The 15,434-nt window shown below is 30.6% G+C and overlaps 1 protein-coding gene across 2 annotated transcripts in view; it reads right to left on the bottom strand.

Moving 5' to 3' along the window:
• Positions 1 to 6,101: 6,101 nt before the first annotated feature.
• LOC137813970 (ferredoxin-dependent glutamate synthase, chloroplastic-like) overlaps positions 6,102 to 15,434 on the bottom strand; it is a 29,442-nt gene continuing 20,109 nt past the window's right edge. For both annotated transcript variants that reach the window (XM_068616477.1, XM_068616476.1), the window contains exons 14-33: positions 14,852 to 14,981; positions 14,181 to 14,239; positions 13,916 to 14,021; positions 13,141 to 13,237; positions 12,895 to 13,010; positions 12,613 to 12,810; positions 12,347 to 12,457; positions 11,321 to 11,560; positions 11,136 to 11,234; positions 10,924 to 11,019; positions 10,631 to 10,828; positions 10,469 to 10,543; positions 10,185 to 10,313; positions 9,987 to 10,085; positions 8,467 to 8,609; positions 8,293 to 8,386; positions 7,660 to 7,898; positions 7,292 to 7,370; positions 6,785 to 6,868; positions 6,102 to 6,651 (exon numbers count right to left, since the gene is read on the bottom strand). In XM_068616477.1, coding sequence (XP_068472578.1) covers positions 6,490 to 6,651; positions 6,785 to 6,868; positions 7,292 to 7,370; positions 7,660 to 7,898; positions 8,293 to 8,386; positions 8,467 to 8,609; positions 9,987 to 10,085; positions 10,185 to 10,313; positions 10,469 to 10,543; positions 10,631 to 10,828; positions 10,924 to 11,019; positions 11,136 to 11,234; positions 11,321 to 11,560; positions 12,347 to 12,457; positions 12,613 to 12,810; positions 12,895 to 13,010; positions 13,141 to 13,237; positions 13,916 to 14,021; positions 14,181 to 14,239; positions 14,852 to 14,981 — 2,554 coding nt within the window. In that variant the 3' untranslated portion in view covers positions 6,102 to 6,489. The remainder of the gene's footprint in view (positions 6,652 to 6,784; positions 6,869 to 7,291; positions 7,371 to 7,659; positions 7,899 to 8,292; positions 8,387 to 8,466; positions 8,610 to 9,986; positions 10,086 to 10,184; positions 10,314 to 10,468; positions 10,544 to 10,630; positions 10,829 to 10,923; positions 11,020 to 11,135; positions 11,235 to 11,320; positions 11,561 to 12,346; positions 12,458 to 12,612; positions 12,811 to 12,894; positions 13,011 to 13,140; positions 13,238 to 13,915; positions 14,022 to 14,180; positions 14,240 to 14,851; positions 14,982 to 15,434) is intronic.

Below are 15,434 nucleotides of genomic sequence, written 5' to 3'. Positions count from 1 at the left end.
GAGTTATTTACAATTAAAATATTTGTATACAATATATGTACCATAAACTATAGTCAATGGTCATGTTGTGTTCTAGATATTATTTGAAGATTGTGACTTTAACAACTACTTTTCTTTTTATTCTCACTATTATAACATTTTGAAAAAAACAATTATTTTATAAATCTTGGCTCCTCCCTAGACCATCATATATGTGAAGCTGGAATGGAATATTGGTGAGGATGATAACAGTGGATGTGAAAAACCAGGTGTGGAGAATCATTGAACTGAACTATAACTAGAAATACACACTCAAACCAATCTATGTCCAACTGTTTTAGTTTTGTAAGTCACTTTTCTCTGTCTTTTTAGTTTTCTCACCAAAAATTCAACTACATTTTGAATTTTCAGAATAGAAACACCAAATGTGTTTATTTTAAAATGAGAATACCAAAATTATGGATTCAACAAAATAGAGGACAAAAGTTACATATTTTAAAATATAATATTAATTTTCACGTATGTTGTAATTTTTACATTATCAATTAATTACAATTTTATCTCAAATAACTTTAAAAAAAATTTAAATATAATTATAATATTAAATACATAGAGGACAAAAATTATATATTTTAAAATATTGGATAAATAATAATAAAATACTGAATAAATAATAATAATAATAATAAAATACAGATATACATTTAAAAAAAATGTGAATAAACAGGATCACTCACGTTTTTGCTCTCGCTGGTTATTATACAATAATAATATAATAATAATATTATAATATTATAATACATTGATAATATGAATAATAATATTAATATTATTTGTAATTTTAATATTATTATTGATAATATGAATAATAATAATATTAATATTATTTGTAATTTTAATAATATTAATATTAATAATGTTAGTAATATAAATAATATTATTATAATATAAATAATTTTAATAATAATAATAATTATTATTATTATAATTATTATAATGGTAAGTATAATTATAATAATTAACTTTAAAAAAAAACTTAAATATGATTATAATATTAAATACATATAAGACAAAAGTTATATATTTTAAAATATTGAATACATAATAATAATAAAATATTAAATACATAATAATAAAAAATAAAAATATACATTAATAATAAAAATAAATAATAGTAATATTATAATAACAATAATAATATAATAATAATAATATTATAATACATTGATAATATTATAATATGAATAATAATAAAATTAATAATATTAACATTATTTTTAATTTTAATAATATTAATAATGTTAGTAGTATAAAGAATAATATTATTATAATATAAATAATATTAATAATAATAATAATTATTATTATAATTATTATATTGGTAAGTATAATTATAATAAGTATAATAATTATTATAATATACAATAAAATTTTGTTTAGTGTAATGGTTAAATATTTTTGGATGACTCAAAACTTGAGTTTAAGTTTTTCTCACAACAGTTTTGTTTCTAATCGATCATAAATCCAATTTTTAATTATTTTTTTTTAAGTGTAATCCAAAACATTTTTTTGCTACATCCTCCTGGTCTTTTCTGGTCATTCCAAAAACATGCAATTCATAACTATAGCACTCTTAATTTTAGAGTACTTATATTACGCAAGTGTCATTTGAAAGTTCAGGAATAGATGATTCAGAATTGTTGCTAATAGCCTCCCAGATCGGATGTTTCAGATTGTTGATTAGGGGTGTGCTTTTTTATTGGATTATTCAATTAAAAACTCTCACATTTTCCCTTAAACACAGCATACTTATACCAATTTCAACTACTTCACATCTAAAAATTATTATTTTATTATAATATAATATTTTAATCTAAAAACGATTATAGAATAATTGTGTTTTAGTGTTAGAACCTTTATTGGGTAAACGTGTAACTATGGTCAGCACCAATCACAATGCACCACCATTACCAGCAACCAACAACTCACCATAAACTCTCAGCAATGGACAAGTGTCTGTACTCAACATGAAATAAAACTACCAGGGATATATAATATATTACTATTTTAAAATATATTGGGGTGCAGCTAGAAAACATGAAAGTGCAGAAAACAATTTTCTAGGCTTGTTATAGTCCATATATTTTGGGTTTCATGATTGAATAAACTCTCATTTTAAAATGTTATTTTATGTTTTTATAATCTATGGTATTATAAGTATTTACTTTACAAAAAATACGGATAATCTTTTTTAGTACAACTTTATACTGAAAATAATAAAGCGAATATCATTTTCTAATGTCAAGGACTTGCAATAACTTAGTAAAACGAAAAATTACATTTACCAATAAATCATATATATTATTTTGATTTATAGTAATGTTTGACTTTAAGTTTATTGATATAATATTTTTAGATTGATTATCGTATCTAAAATATTATCTGTTTTTAAATTTAAAATTTCGTTACGATTTCATTTTAAAAAACACATTGATATTAAGAGAGGAAAATATATAAATAATCCCTACTCTTAAATAACAACATAACATATAAAAAACATATCGAACAAGAGAAGTATCTATAAAAATGTTTATAAATTATTGTTTACGTTTGTTGTCGTGTTAACGTGTGTACAAAGTGAATGGAAACACTAATTTTCTTGTCATTCTCATCTGTGTATAGTAATTAAGAACTGAAGCAAAAAAATCCATAAATATAACTATATTAATGGAGAACCGAAATCACTTTCCTCGTTCATGTTTTTGCTTTTGTCTTTTGTAATAAAAAATTGATTACTCCAAAGAAAAGAAATAATTTTTAAGCATGTATAATTTCGTTTTACTGGAGAGGCAACAGGTAGGTGAATTCTTTCTATTGAATGGTGCAATGTATCTCTCAAGTCTCTTATAAGTTATAAGACCACAATTTTGGTAACTGGTAATTGCCTAAATTGTGTTAATTGGTGATCATATTTGTTACTTGCAGATTGACAAAAGAAATCAATTATATTAATAGGATGCAGACTCGCAATTACAAGTAATTGAGTCAAAGAAAATCCACATGATAGTGGTTTTACCATCAAAGGGAGTTTGGTTGCCGTATTGGAGAATGCCAGAAAAGTAGGAAAGTCTGAGAAAAGAAAACGAAATTGATGGCTGCCATCTTTTACCATAACTACAAAAATACCTCTCTTTTGGTGGAATCAGGACACTCACTGTGCTACAAGAAAATCAAAGAGAGAGGGAGTCACAAAATCTCATCTTTCTTGTCTTCTCAAATTCAAAATAATAAAACACCATGAGGGTTGTGATGATCACAAAGAAGGAGGGCGATCAAAGCTTTGTTTAGTTTGATTGGGGTAGATCGATGAGCATTTGGTTGATTCAGTGCAACAGGAGTTTCAAAAGCTTCTCATTAGCATTATTTATGAGAAGGCTTTTTGGGGTTAGATCAATCATGTTTATGGTGGTGCTGACCATAGCAATCTTGGTTCTGCCACTGATTCTGCCACCTCTGCCGCCACCGCCAATGATTCTGATGTTGGTGCCTGCTGTGATAATGCTGCTTCTGGTGATGTTGGCTGTCTCCTCCAAACATGGCCCAGAAGTGATTCATCTCTGTAATTTTACTTGGTAGCTACCTATACCTATGCCATTCTCTATATGCTCACTCACTTTGTCAAGGCATGCTTCGCTATTTTTGGTCCATTTTCTTTTGCATGCATGCTTTGTGATAACTCATCAATGTGTGAGTTCTGAATAGTCTCTTCTTTTCATGTTTATTTCTTTCATTAGTCGACCTTTAACCCAGAAATCAGAGCAATGTGATAACTTTATCCAGAAAGAACACAGCATTTGGTTTCATAATATTATACAATCATGTATGTATGTGCATACATGTATGTGGGTATATAGAGTGGTTGTTTTTTTTTCTATTTGAGTATAAAAGTATCTTCACTTTCATTCACTTGGTATTTAAAAAAGTTATTATTTTATTATAGTATAATATTTTATTTCAAAAAATATTGTAAAATGATTTTTTTTTTAATATTAGAGTGTAATTTTTTTTTATTCATACTCTATTATTTTTGAAATTGTCTTTAACTCTCACTAAAATTAGAGTAAAACTGAATTATTTGACTCTATGCAAATTACTTGTTCATATAATTCTCCTCTATAAATATTTTTTAAAGTATCTAATAAAAAAATGTTGATATAGCCTCATTCTTATCTTATATATTACGATCTTTTAATAAAGTATGTAGAATTTTCTCATTACAAATGAATGAAAAGAAAAGATCAAATATCAATTAAAAGAAAGAACAAGAGAAAGAGAGAGAAGCACTCAGAGAATTCATTGTTTTAACATTTGTTAATCGGGTTTCAACACCATACGCCGACATTTGGTGGGAATACATAGAATTTGGTTGCTTTGTTTTGTTTTCAAAGAAAAAGAAAAAGAAAAGCAAGAGAAGCGTGATTGCAACTACACACATTTACCCTTCTTATCATTCATCATCATCATCTTCATCTCTCCTTTCCTTAAAGTCTAACACCTTAATTTGACTCTGTCATTTTCAGCAATTTCCCTTACAATATTTATCATATTCCATATCAAACGGTAATCACAGTTGGTACGTTCTACTTTTGCTTAGTTAAATTTCATGATTAACTTTTCATAAGATTATCTTTGCGGAGAATGAGAAAAATGTATGCAAAGCAGATGATGGGTGGATAGTAATTGGTTGGTGAAAAAGTTTATTCTATTCGGTTGGTAAAGCACAAATGGGAAGAAATAGCGCAAATTTCACAAATTCGTTAGGCCTTATTTTTCTCGATTTTATTTGAACTGGTGTGACTGGGCATCGTTTTTCACGTTTAAAATTCATTAGGTGAAACTTGAAGGAAACAGGTAGAGGAAGTGACAAATTTATTACACCATACATAAAAAGCTTGATTTTGGTTCAATGAAGGATTTACCAATAAGGTTTGTCTTACCTTATTAGGTAACACAATTGGAGGGGGAACAAGGAAGTTTCGGCCATTGGAACATGATGAGAAATTGGTAGAAACACACCAAAATAAGTAATTATAGTTTTGATTGTAGACGTCAATATTGAATTGAAATGAACATTGAACAACGTAACATGGAATATGTAGGGTGTGGAAAACATAAACGATGTTTCTCCGAATCCCAGAACAAAAAGAGCAAAAGTTTCTTTTTGATATTCAATAAAGGACAATGAATTTGGTGAACAATTTTCCGTACTCTCAGAGTGTTAATTAAGCGCCCACATGTACAAGAGGCTCTACTTCTGTATTGTTCTCAGATGGTTTAATACAGTGTGACGTCAGTGATTCTTTGTATATTTTTAATTTAAATATATTTTTAGCCATGCAAATATAATTCTCTGTTTCTTTTAAAATAATTGCTATTTTTAAAATCCTTATAGATTCTCTAGCCTTTATTATTAATTATAATTAATAAAGAGCTAAAACAGAAAAATATTAATTAATATAAAGATAATAAAGAATAATAGTTAGATTATATTTTAAGTACATAATTCGATCAAGTGATATATTTATTATTTAATATAAACAATATAATTACGCATTGTATTCTTACTTTTCATTCAATAATTTACGTTTAATATTGCATTCCAATTAAAAATAATTTACTCAAATACTTATAACTTATTTACCCATACATTAGTTATAATTTTGTAATATATTAAAAAATGGTAAAACAGTAAATTTTACTTAGAAATATATATGTTACAACCTATAATTATCACTCTGCTTTTTCTATTCTTACACGATTCAAAACTAATATAAAATAACTTTTTCATAGTATATTACATATTACTAATCAGTTTTTACCTATAAAATGGCATGTATGTGTAAATATGTTATTTACCATTATATTATATTATGTGATGAATTTGAATATACATTGTTAAATAGTAATAAGAGAAAATTTTCAGAAATTTTAAATTATTCAAAAACTAAAGTTTATAACAAAATTAAAAGATGTTATGTTGACATAGGTTAAACCATATTTAAATAATTGAGGAACAAACAATTGTAGATATAACGTGGGGATAAAAGTGAAGATTTGGAAGCTATTGAAAATTCATCTCAAGTATTGTATGAGCAATGTAACAAAACCCGCCAATATTTGACCAATGTTAGTATCACATCATGTTTTATTAAATAGAGATTTTGATGGTAAATTTTGACTTCACCGAGTAATTTATTTTCAGCGTCCGTAAGATTGGAATGAAGTGCATTTTATTTACAGGTTTTCTTTGACAGGGCTATACAAAAACTGAGGTAAGAGAAGGCTAATGCTTGAGGTGGGTTTTAGTGCTGGCAAAAATGATGTTGAGAATCAATGCAGCACCATGATTTGAAGCGATAGTTTAATCCCACCTTATTGTTAGCCTCTCCCTTTCCTGTACACAGCAGGGACATAGCCTATCGTAATCAATCTAACCTTCCCATTGGTACCCTAAGCAGACTGAAAACTGATCTGCTCTGCGCTACTTGTGTCATACTTGGGATTTGCCTCAGGGGTATCCTCTTCACTAGGTGGAACCAGCTGCCAAAATAGTGATAAATACTTATCCCAATCCTTCAGAATAGTCGCACCTTTGGTACTACCGGTTTTTTCCTTCATAGAGAGAGGATCAAATTTACTTGTGCATTATCATAATCAACTGAATCAAATTCTAAAAACAACAATAAAATTCTTCCTACATGATTCTACGTGCATAAATTCTTGTTAATTAAATAGGAGGACTTACAACATGAGATTCAATCAGGCTCTTCAGTTGCATCTGCCCCACAGGGGCTGATACCCGTTGGATTTTTACAATTTCTCTGTTTACCTGTGGATGGATCTTAGATATTAGCATAACAAAGCAATACCACGGTCTCCTTCAACCAAATAAAGGGCTTTCAAGATATTATGATTATGTTTTAGAAGCATTTCTTTCCGAGGGGGATGGGTGGTCTAAAATCGTTTCTGTGGTTAAGAAAACTTCAGGTAAACTAAATAACTACTGCTATAAGATTAGTTAGAACTTACAAGTAAAGTTTTAAAGGAAGTTTTGGGGTTTCATGCAAAGGCACTTGTGAGATTTAGGAAGATCTCCGAACAGTAGTACAGTATAATGGTGTTTTTAAGCAGTTGAAAATGCTTCCCAAATCATAAGGGAATCAAGATAAGGAAAAGAATTTCAATAGCCATGCATGCACTCATTAGTAATAGAAAAACAGAAAGTACAGTGAAATGGGACTCTCGCACAAACCTTGGGAATGAGAGTATCGTCCTCATCAAGAATGTAAGCCAATCCTCCAGTCATTCCAGCAGCTACATTTCTACCCACTCTATTAACGTATAAAATAAGTGATAGCCTCAGTATACCACAAATTTTTCCTAAATAACAGATTTATTTGTTTGTGCTTGAAAAAGTGATTGTAGAGAAACAGAAGCAGAATAAAAGAAAACTTCTTTTTAAAATATGTTTACCCAAACATAAAAATTTCTAAAGTGATTATTTTATTAAAAACGTACTTTTTTCTTAAAAGAAATGTTCAAACAAACAAACCTAATTACACAAAGCAGGGTGGGGAAGAGGAAAAGAATGGTAAGGCTTGGATAAGAAATATTACTCACTTTCCCAAGACAACCACACAGCCACCTGTCATGTACTCACAACAATGATCTCCCGTGCCTTCAACCACAGCTTCAGCAAGTGAGTTTCTGACGGCAAATCTTTCCCCAGCTCTCCCTCTAACGAAGACCTGTCCACCAGTTGCCCCATACAAGCAAGTATTCCCTACAATAGCTGCATCCTCAGGTTGAAACCCCGTCTTGTCAACTGGAGTGATAACCAATTCACCTCCAGCAATGCCCTGGCAACAGTCACAAATAAACATCAGAACAATGTGCCTCAATTTAGTATCTAACTAAAACAATTCAGAACAGAAACCTCAAGAAAAACATTTTCATTCATTATAGTCACAAAAGGGGTCTTAATTCAAGCTAACCCTATAGTGCACAACTTAATTACACTTGGCAAAAAACTATAGCATCATATCCTCGCTTAATAAAGAAGAAATTTGTCAAGAATTTTACTGATTGAGTACAGTACCTCGCTAAATATAGAACAAGACTAGGATAAAATAATCAAGTAACCAGGTCCCACACTCTTCATCACTAAATAAATTCATCATAGTCACACATTTCATGTTTAATTTCCTGAATCAGACTTAGGTAACGCAAAGCAGAAGAGTTTTAGCAAGATACCTTCCCAACATAATCATTAGCCTCTCCTACCAAGCGAATGTTCATTCCAGGTGTCAGAAAGCAAGCAAATGACTGCCCAGCACTTCCCGTAAATCTGGAAGCAGGGAGAACATCTTTGTTAACTTAATTTAAATACAAATATTGGATTTTAAGCTGCAAATTAAGACATCTTACGTTATATTCAATTGTCCAGCAAAACCGGTGTCACCATACTTCTTTGCGATGACACCAGCTATACGTCCACAAACAGCACGATCAATGTTATATATTTTTACGGTCTTACTAACCACCTTTTCATTTTCAATGGCATCTGCAATCTGAGAAATAACATATTTAATATTTCTGCCTTGTGTGATATTTTCCTATAAAGCACATACAAACATTTTCCACATCTCATTCCCATTTTTCTCAAAAACATAAGACAGTTAATTAAAAAGGGAAAAACAAGCACGTTTCAGAATTAGAGGTGCTGGGAATTTGGCTCCATGAGAGAGTGAAGTAGGAATACTTTCCCCATCCAACACTTCAGACTCTCAATTTTCACCTTTTTGACACTTTTTATGAATTAAATTAACTTCAGGAGACATTAATTGTTAAGTGTTTTTTAATCAAAGAATAACATTTGTTTAAATAAAGAAACATTGAGAACTATGAAATCATCTCCAGGGAAAAAAATATAAAATAGAAGATAAATAGCACACCTTCTAATGTATACTAGTAGAAATACACGCTTTTTCATTATTGTATGTCCATTCTTTTATAATTAAAAAAATTGATACAACTATTATCATAATGAAAAATAATTATCAAAATATAAAAATACAATTGTAATAAATTATTAACATAAAAAATAATTTATTTTTTATTAATTTTTATAATTATACAATAAAAAAAACTTTTAATTTTTCATCACGTGTGCCCGTTGTTTTTTTTTATATATTATGGAAACTAAAGAATTGGTTAATGGAGAGAAGAGTGCAAAGGGTAAAAAGAAGTAAAAAAATGTAAAAACAGTTAAAAAAAATCCCCACTATTAATTGTTGTAAATAATTATCAAAATGTAAAGAACACAATTGTAATAAAGTGTGTACATAAAAATAAATTTCTTCTTTATTAATTGTTATAATTATAACAATACAAATACTTTTAATTTTTCATTATGACTGCTCATTATGGGAAGTTTCTTACAGATTATAGAAACTAAAAAATTGGTTAATGGAGAGAGAGCAAAGGGCAAAAAAGGTAAAAAAATGTGTACACTAAAATACAATTAAAAAAAATCCCCATTATTAATTGTGATAGATTAGAGGGGAAATAAATTTGAATAATTACTGGACCTTCTTACCCTGGTGAAAGTAATTATTTAAGAGGAATAGGACAAAAGGTTCAGAATTTTTCTTCACGTGTGATACTAGATAGAAATATAACAGAAAATAAAATTTGTATAACTAAAATTTAGAATGATGGCAAGTGCAAACTCTGGAAAGTCATAATCCTGTCTGTCTACAATCTTAAGATTATATGATGATTTTAAGCATATGAGGCTTATAGATAAAATTAACTAGAAATTAGACGGAGTCCTAGCCTTTGAGCACTGAATATGATTGACATACAAACTAATATAAAGAAGAAATATTGAAAAAAAGGACGCTAATAATGGTTTTAAATTTTAATAACATCTATAGTTGTTTTACCTCTGGGTCTGCTAGCAAACCATCATCCAGTACAGGACCATTGGTATGAGGCTCCTGGTTCCTAATTTCTGTACTGCTCCATTTAGATAACCCAGCACTCTGAAAATGAAAGGTTAATCACACAAAAGTAGAGATGCAGATAACTCAAGTCAAAGGAAAAGAAAGGAAAGATATATATGATATATAGACAATTCGTACAGAGAGGATATAACTCAGATCCAGATGCTGAGTTTTTGCTAGAGATATGTCTCTTGGTTGCAACAAATCAGTCCGGCCAATAACATCATCCAACTTCTCATAACCCAGTTGTGCCAATATGCCTCTTAGCTGATAAAAAAAATAATATTTATTCTAGAAAGGATGAAGAAATCATTACATAATCCAAATTTCGAAGTGGTAAATGAAAATTAAATCAGTAACAATAAGTCCGAAAAGAGGAAAACTAGTTGAACTTGAAATATATCAAAAGTGCCCCAAAATACCTCCTCAGCTACATACAAAAAGTAGTTGACAAGATCACCAGGAACACCAGGAAAGCGTGCCCGCAACTCTTCCCTCTGAAATGCAATGATAAATTCATATTAGACAAATGACAAGTAATGATTATATTTAAGCATTAAATAATAAATCAGTCTTCTAAATACCTGACTGGCAACACCAACTGGGCAATTATTGGTGTGGCAAATGCGGGCCATAACACATCCAGTAGCAATCATTGCCACTGAACCAAACCCATATTCATCAGCACCCATTATTGCGGCCATCATGACATCAACTCCACTTCTAAATCCACCATCAACTCTGAGAATAACCCTTTCTCTAAGTCCATTTTCAATCAGTGTCTGCTAGAAAAATCATCCACAATCAAATAGCATATAACTAGGTAGAAATAATGAAAATATATTTTAATCACACAATTTCAAGATTCAATTATGACCTGGTGAGATTCTGTAAGACCAAGTTCCCAAGGACCTCCAGCATGCTTGATGGAACTTATAGGACTTGCTCCAGTTCCCCCATCATGTCCTGAAATCTGGAAATTGATCGCATATGATATGTTATGTTATGCTTCACAAAGGAGAAATGTACATCCGAGAAATATAAATTGAAGCTAAAAAAATGTAATGGGTTACAGGTCAAAATAGGCACCTGTATAATGTCAGCATTCCCCTTCGCAACTCCAGATGCAACAGTGCCAATTCCAGCTTCAGCCACCAGTTTAACGGACACCTTTGCCTTTGGATTCACCTGTTCAACCATAGATTTTTCCTGAGTACCTAATTACTAAATTTCATTCGACCGAAACAAACGAATAAAGCAAGCAAGAGTGTCACCTGATGAAGATCAAAGATCAATTGAGCAAGGTCCTCAATAGAATAAATGTCATGATGAGGAGGTGGAGATATAAGAGGAACTCCGGGTTTAGAATTTCTCAACCTAGCAATATACATGCTAACTTTTTTTCCAGGCAATTGTCCACCTTCACCGGGTTTTGCACCTTGTGCAATCTTGATTTCTAACTGATCAGCATTTGCCAAGAATGTTGGCGTGACACCAAACCTTCCTGAAGCAACCTGGAAAACACAAAATGTTTAATCAGATTATAAGTTCCTACCACAATTTCTATATGACTATAACATTTACCTGAAATTTTATAATAAATACTATTTAAATCAGGCAGATTGATTGACTATGGAGGTTAGTCAGCCATTCAATTAGATTAAGAACTAAATTTGTATTCACGAATTTTTAAAGGAACGAATACTTCTTTCGTCCACAAAATGAAAATCACACCCTCCAAAGAATATAATGTAAGAAAAGATATATGACCTAATCTACATAAAAATTTAGTTGCAATATTTCCTTCCAGCATCTGGATTCTTAAGCTAATAGCGCAAGGAAGGAGATCATATGTTGGCAGCCCCAACAATCATATTGCACTCACAGAAAAGAACACACAATACATTTCCCATACTTAGGTTAGGGTGAGTGGAGAAAAAGAGAATTACTTCACAATGGCTTTTTATGGTTCATAGTTGCAGGGAACTGGCAATTGGAAAAGTTGGCACTAATTCATGACTATCAAATTAAAATCACATACATGCAAGGTATCAGCTAAACAAATCAGATCAAAGTATATAATTATGTTGATTAAATGTCAACATTCAGCAGGGAATACTAGCTTCAAGATAGCATATGCTATAAAGATATTGTAAAATGGTAAAATACTTTAATTAGAGAAAGAACAAAATGGCTTAGTACGTCCATCCAACGTATTTCCCAGCATTACACAATTGAAATAATAACATTACTATAGTCAAAAAAGTTGATTAAGATGCTTTAATTTTGAGTGAACTAACCTGCTTTATGGCACTGGTAGCAGTATCCCCATTTTGAAGACCTTTAAGGTGTGGAAGAGTTGACGAGTAACCATCAACAACATCTGTAAGTGGTTTCCAGCGAACAGGATCCTGAATGCAATACATGAATACATTGGATCATAGTTGAAATGCAAATTAGTTTAGAAATAAAAATGCAAAAAAAATAAAAATTGCATGTTACTGAATATTAATGTATTAATAATACCCATAGTTATACTGGAATGGAATCAAAGTTATTATATTACCTCGCCACCTTCCCCTGAATTTGATTTTCCACCTATTCTGTTCATGGCAATTGCAATTGCTTCATGAGTTTCTCTGGAAATAGCTCCAAGTGACATGCCCCCAGTGCAAAACCGTTGAACAATTGATGAAGCAGGTTCAACCTTCCCCACAGGAATTGGAGCACGATCACTCTTGAATTCAAGAAGATCACGGAGAACCTGAAATGAACCATAGATATCTCTCATAAAGCTGTATAATAAAATGAATTTTAACAGCATGAAAATAGGATCTCCAGGACTCACATTCACAGGTCGATTAGCCAAATATTGCTGATAAACTGAAAAGGCACTTTGACTTTTGTGACGAACAGCTTTGTGAAGCAACTTTGACATTTCTGGGTTATTTGCATGATACTCCCCTTTGAGAATGTAAATCAAAAAGTCAATTCATATAGTACCCAGAACAATACTATGGTCTAAGAATGCAACTCCATTGATAAAGAAAACTGATTCCTTAAATTTAAACGAGAATCAGCACTGAACTCATACCTCCTGGTCTGGACTGTATAAATCCAAAATTTTCCAACCTTTTAGCTGTATCTTCAGAGAATGCCTTCACCCAGAAAGACAAAGTCTCTCTAGCCACCTGCACCGCATCAGAAGAGAAGAGTTTCAAAGTAAGTGATATTCGTTATAATGAAAATTCACCAATACAAGTCCACTCTCGAATTGATGCTCTGTACCTGAACACATTCACAAGTTCTTGTGGAAAAGAAATAATTTATAATTGTACCCAGGGTGTTGACAAACGTAAAATTTTATAAGGTCAAAGATGCAGTACAATTATTAAAAGTGTAGCTGTTAAAGTAACTACTGTGTGTGATAACACTCTGATACAAAAGTCAGTTCATTCTTTCCTCGTACTGTACATATTACTGTACACTGTACTGTCTAATCTTTCAACAGTTTCTGAATTATGTTCAGTAAAGGAATACAAAGGAAACTGAATTGAAAATTTTATTAAGAGACTGAAGCGCATTGTGTATACAATGCATGTAAAAAAATGCACTACAGAAAATGTGACAATGTTCTTTTCGGAAACATTGATAAATTCACAAAATGATACATAGGATAAATGTTTCAAAGAGCAAATAAGTTGAAAGAAAAAAAAGGAAAGGTCTAATGAACTGGGTGATGTGTAGCTAGCTCTAACAACAATGACGATCAAGTGTTATTAGGCACAATGAACTAATTTATATTGCTAGTATAGTATCAAAACAATTTGAATTTTCATTCTCAGGCTTTAGTCAGTAATGTTCCTCACCTCATCAAAAGTCAATCCACCAATTTTAGACACACTTCCTCTGAATGCAACATCAACAACTTCCTTTCCTAATCCATAGACTTCAAATATTTGTGCACCACAGTAACTATAAACAAGGAATTGAAAAATACATTTTCCAAAGGCATGTCAGTAAGGAAAGAAAAGAAAATAAACTATTAAAACAATAGATAAGCTACTTATTGAAAAAAAAAAATATACCAGCAGTCTCTGGCATTAGTTGCCCTTTATTTCATTTATCACTTACCTTGAAAGCAATGAGATGCCCATTTTGGAAAGAATTTTAAGAAGACCTGCTTTTACAGCCTGAAATGCATGCAAAAACACATATTAAACATGCTAATATTACTTGTACTATACTCATATTTGACCTAGATTATTAGCATAAAATAATAGATATATGAGATTACTATACTCATTTTACTTTCCCACGTTTACAAATGTTAAAATTTGAAGGGAAAATTCATTTTGTAACCTACTTACTATATTTCCCTTAATATGTTTAGATTTTCACTATTTTGTTTTAGGTTTACTCTATAAAGGGGGGTTAGTATTTGTACTACAAACCCACCAAATTATTTCAAGTTTTTCGGATTAACTCCTATTTGAGATGAAGTAACCAGGTCTTTCTTGGTTTATGTGAAGTTTTATCTATTTATCTTCAATCTCACATTATTCTCCTCTGGAATCTGGATTCACTTTTCCCCTTCTGTAAAAATGTGTTTGTCCTATTTTCATTTTCAACCGATCCAGCTCTCCTATGTTTATCCTAATTAAAATACAAATTAAATAACCTGGGAATATACACAGCCATCATAATTACAAATAGATATACAAAGAGGAATGAAAAAAGAATTAAGTTTATTACTTTTGCATCTGAAATAAAGCCAAAAGAGTGGTTTGAATTAGAGGACTAACTTTGCAATAGTTGTTCTGTGCCTGTTCAATTGATACAGTCGGCATCTTTCCATTCCTCATCAGATTAACAGTTTTATTACTCAAACGCCACTGCCGACATGTCTCCAATGCCAAGTATGGAGACACAGCACTGAAACAAACAAAACAGATATATCACACTATGCATAAGAAAAGGTAAATGGATTTATCTACACATGATTCCCATCTTCCATTGCTGTCACCAACTTGCAAGGTAGAATTAATTTCAATAACACCAGTACACAATTGTTTAGTGTGGGGAAAAAATTAGATTTATTCAAGTTCAATAGAAAGTGGCTTCGTGACAAATGTAAGAATACAACTGTAACATAAACCCTAGGTTGTTTTTATTTTGTCAATGTCATCTTTAGTATTTTCTTTTATTTTGACACCTTTATTTGATGATATTTGAGATCCTATTTGAGTTAATTTCACTAACACCAGTAAGCAACTGTTTAGTGTGGGGAAAAATTATATTTATTCAAGTTTATATTAAGAAGTGGACTTTAAGCCCAACCCAACCTTATAAAACCGGCTTATAAGGTGAGGTTTGCACTCACTTATA

Source organism: Phaseolus vulgaris, chromosome 1, assembly GCF_000499845.2.
Source record: "Phaseolus vulgaris cultivar G19833 chromosome 1, P. vulgaris v2.0, whole genome shotgun sequence".
Taxonomy (NCBI): domain Eukaryota; kingdom Viridiplantae; phylum Streptophyta; class Magnoliopsida; order Fabales; family Fabaceae; genus Phaseolus; species Phaseolus vulgaris.
The sequence above is the reverse complement of the archived record's forward strand: the minus strand, read 5'-3'. Positions and strand labels throughout refer to the sequence as shown.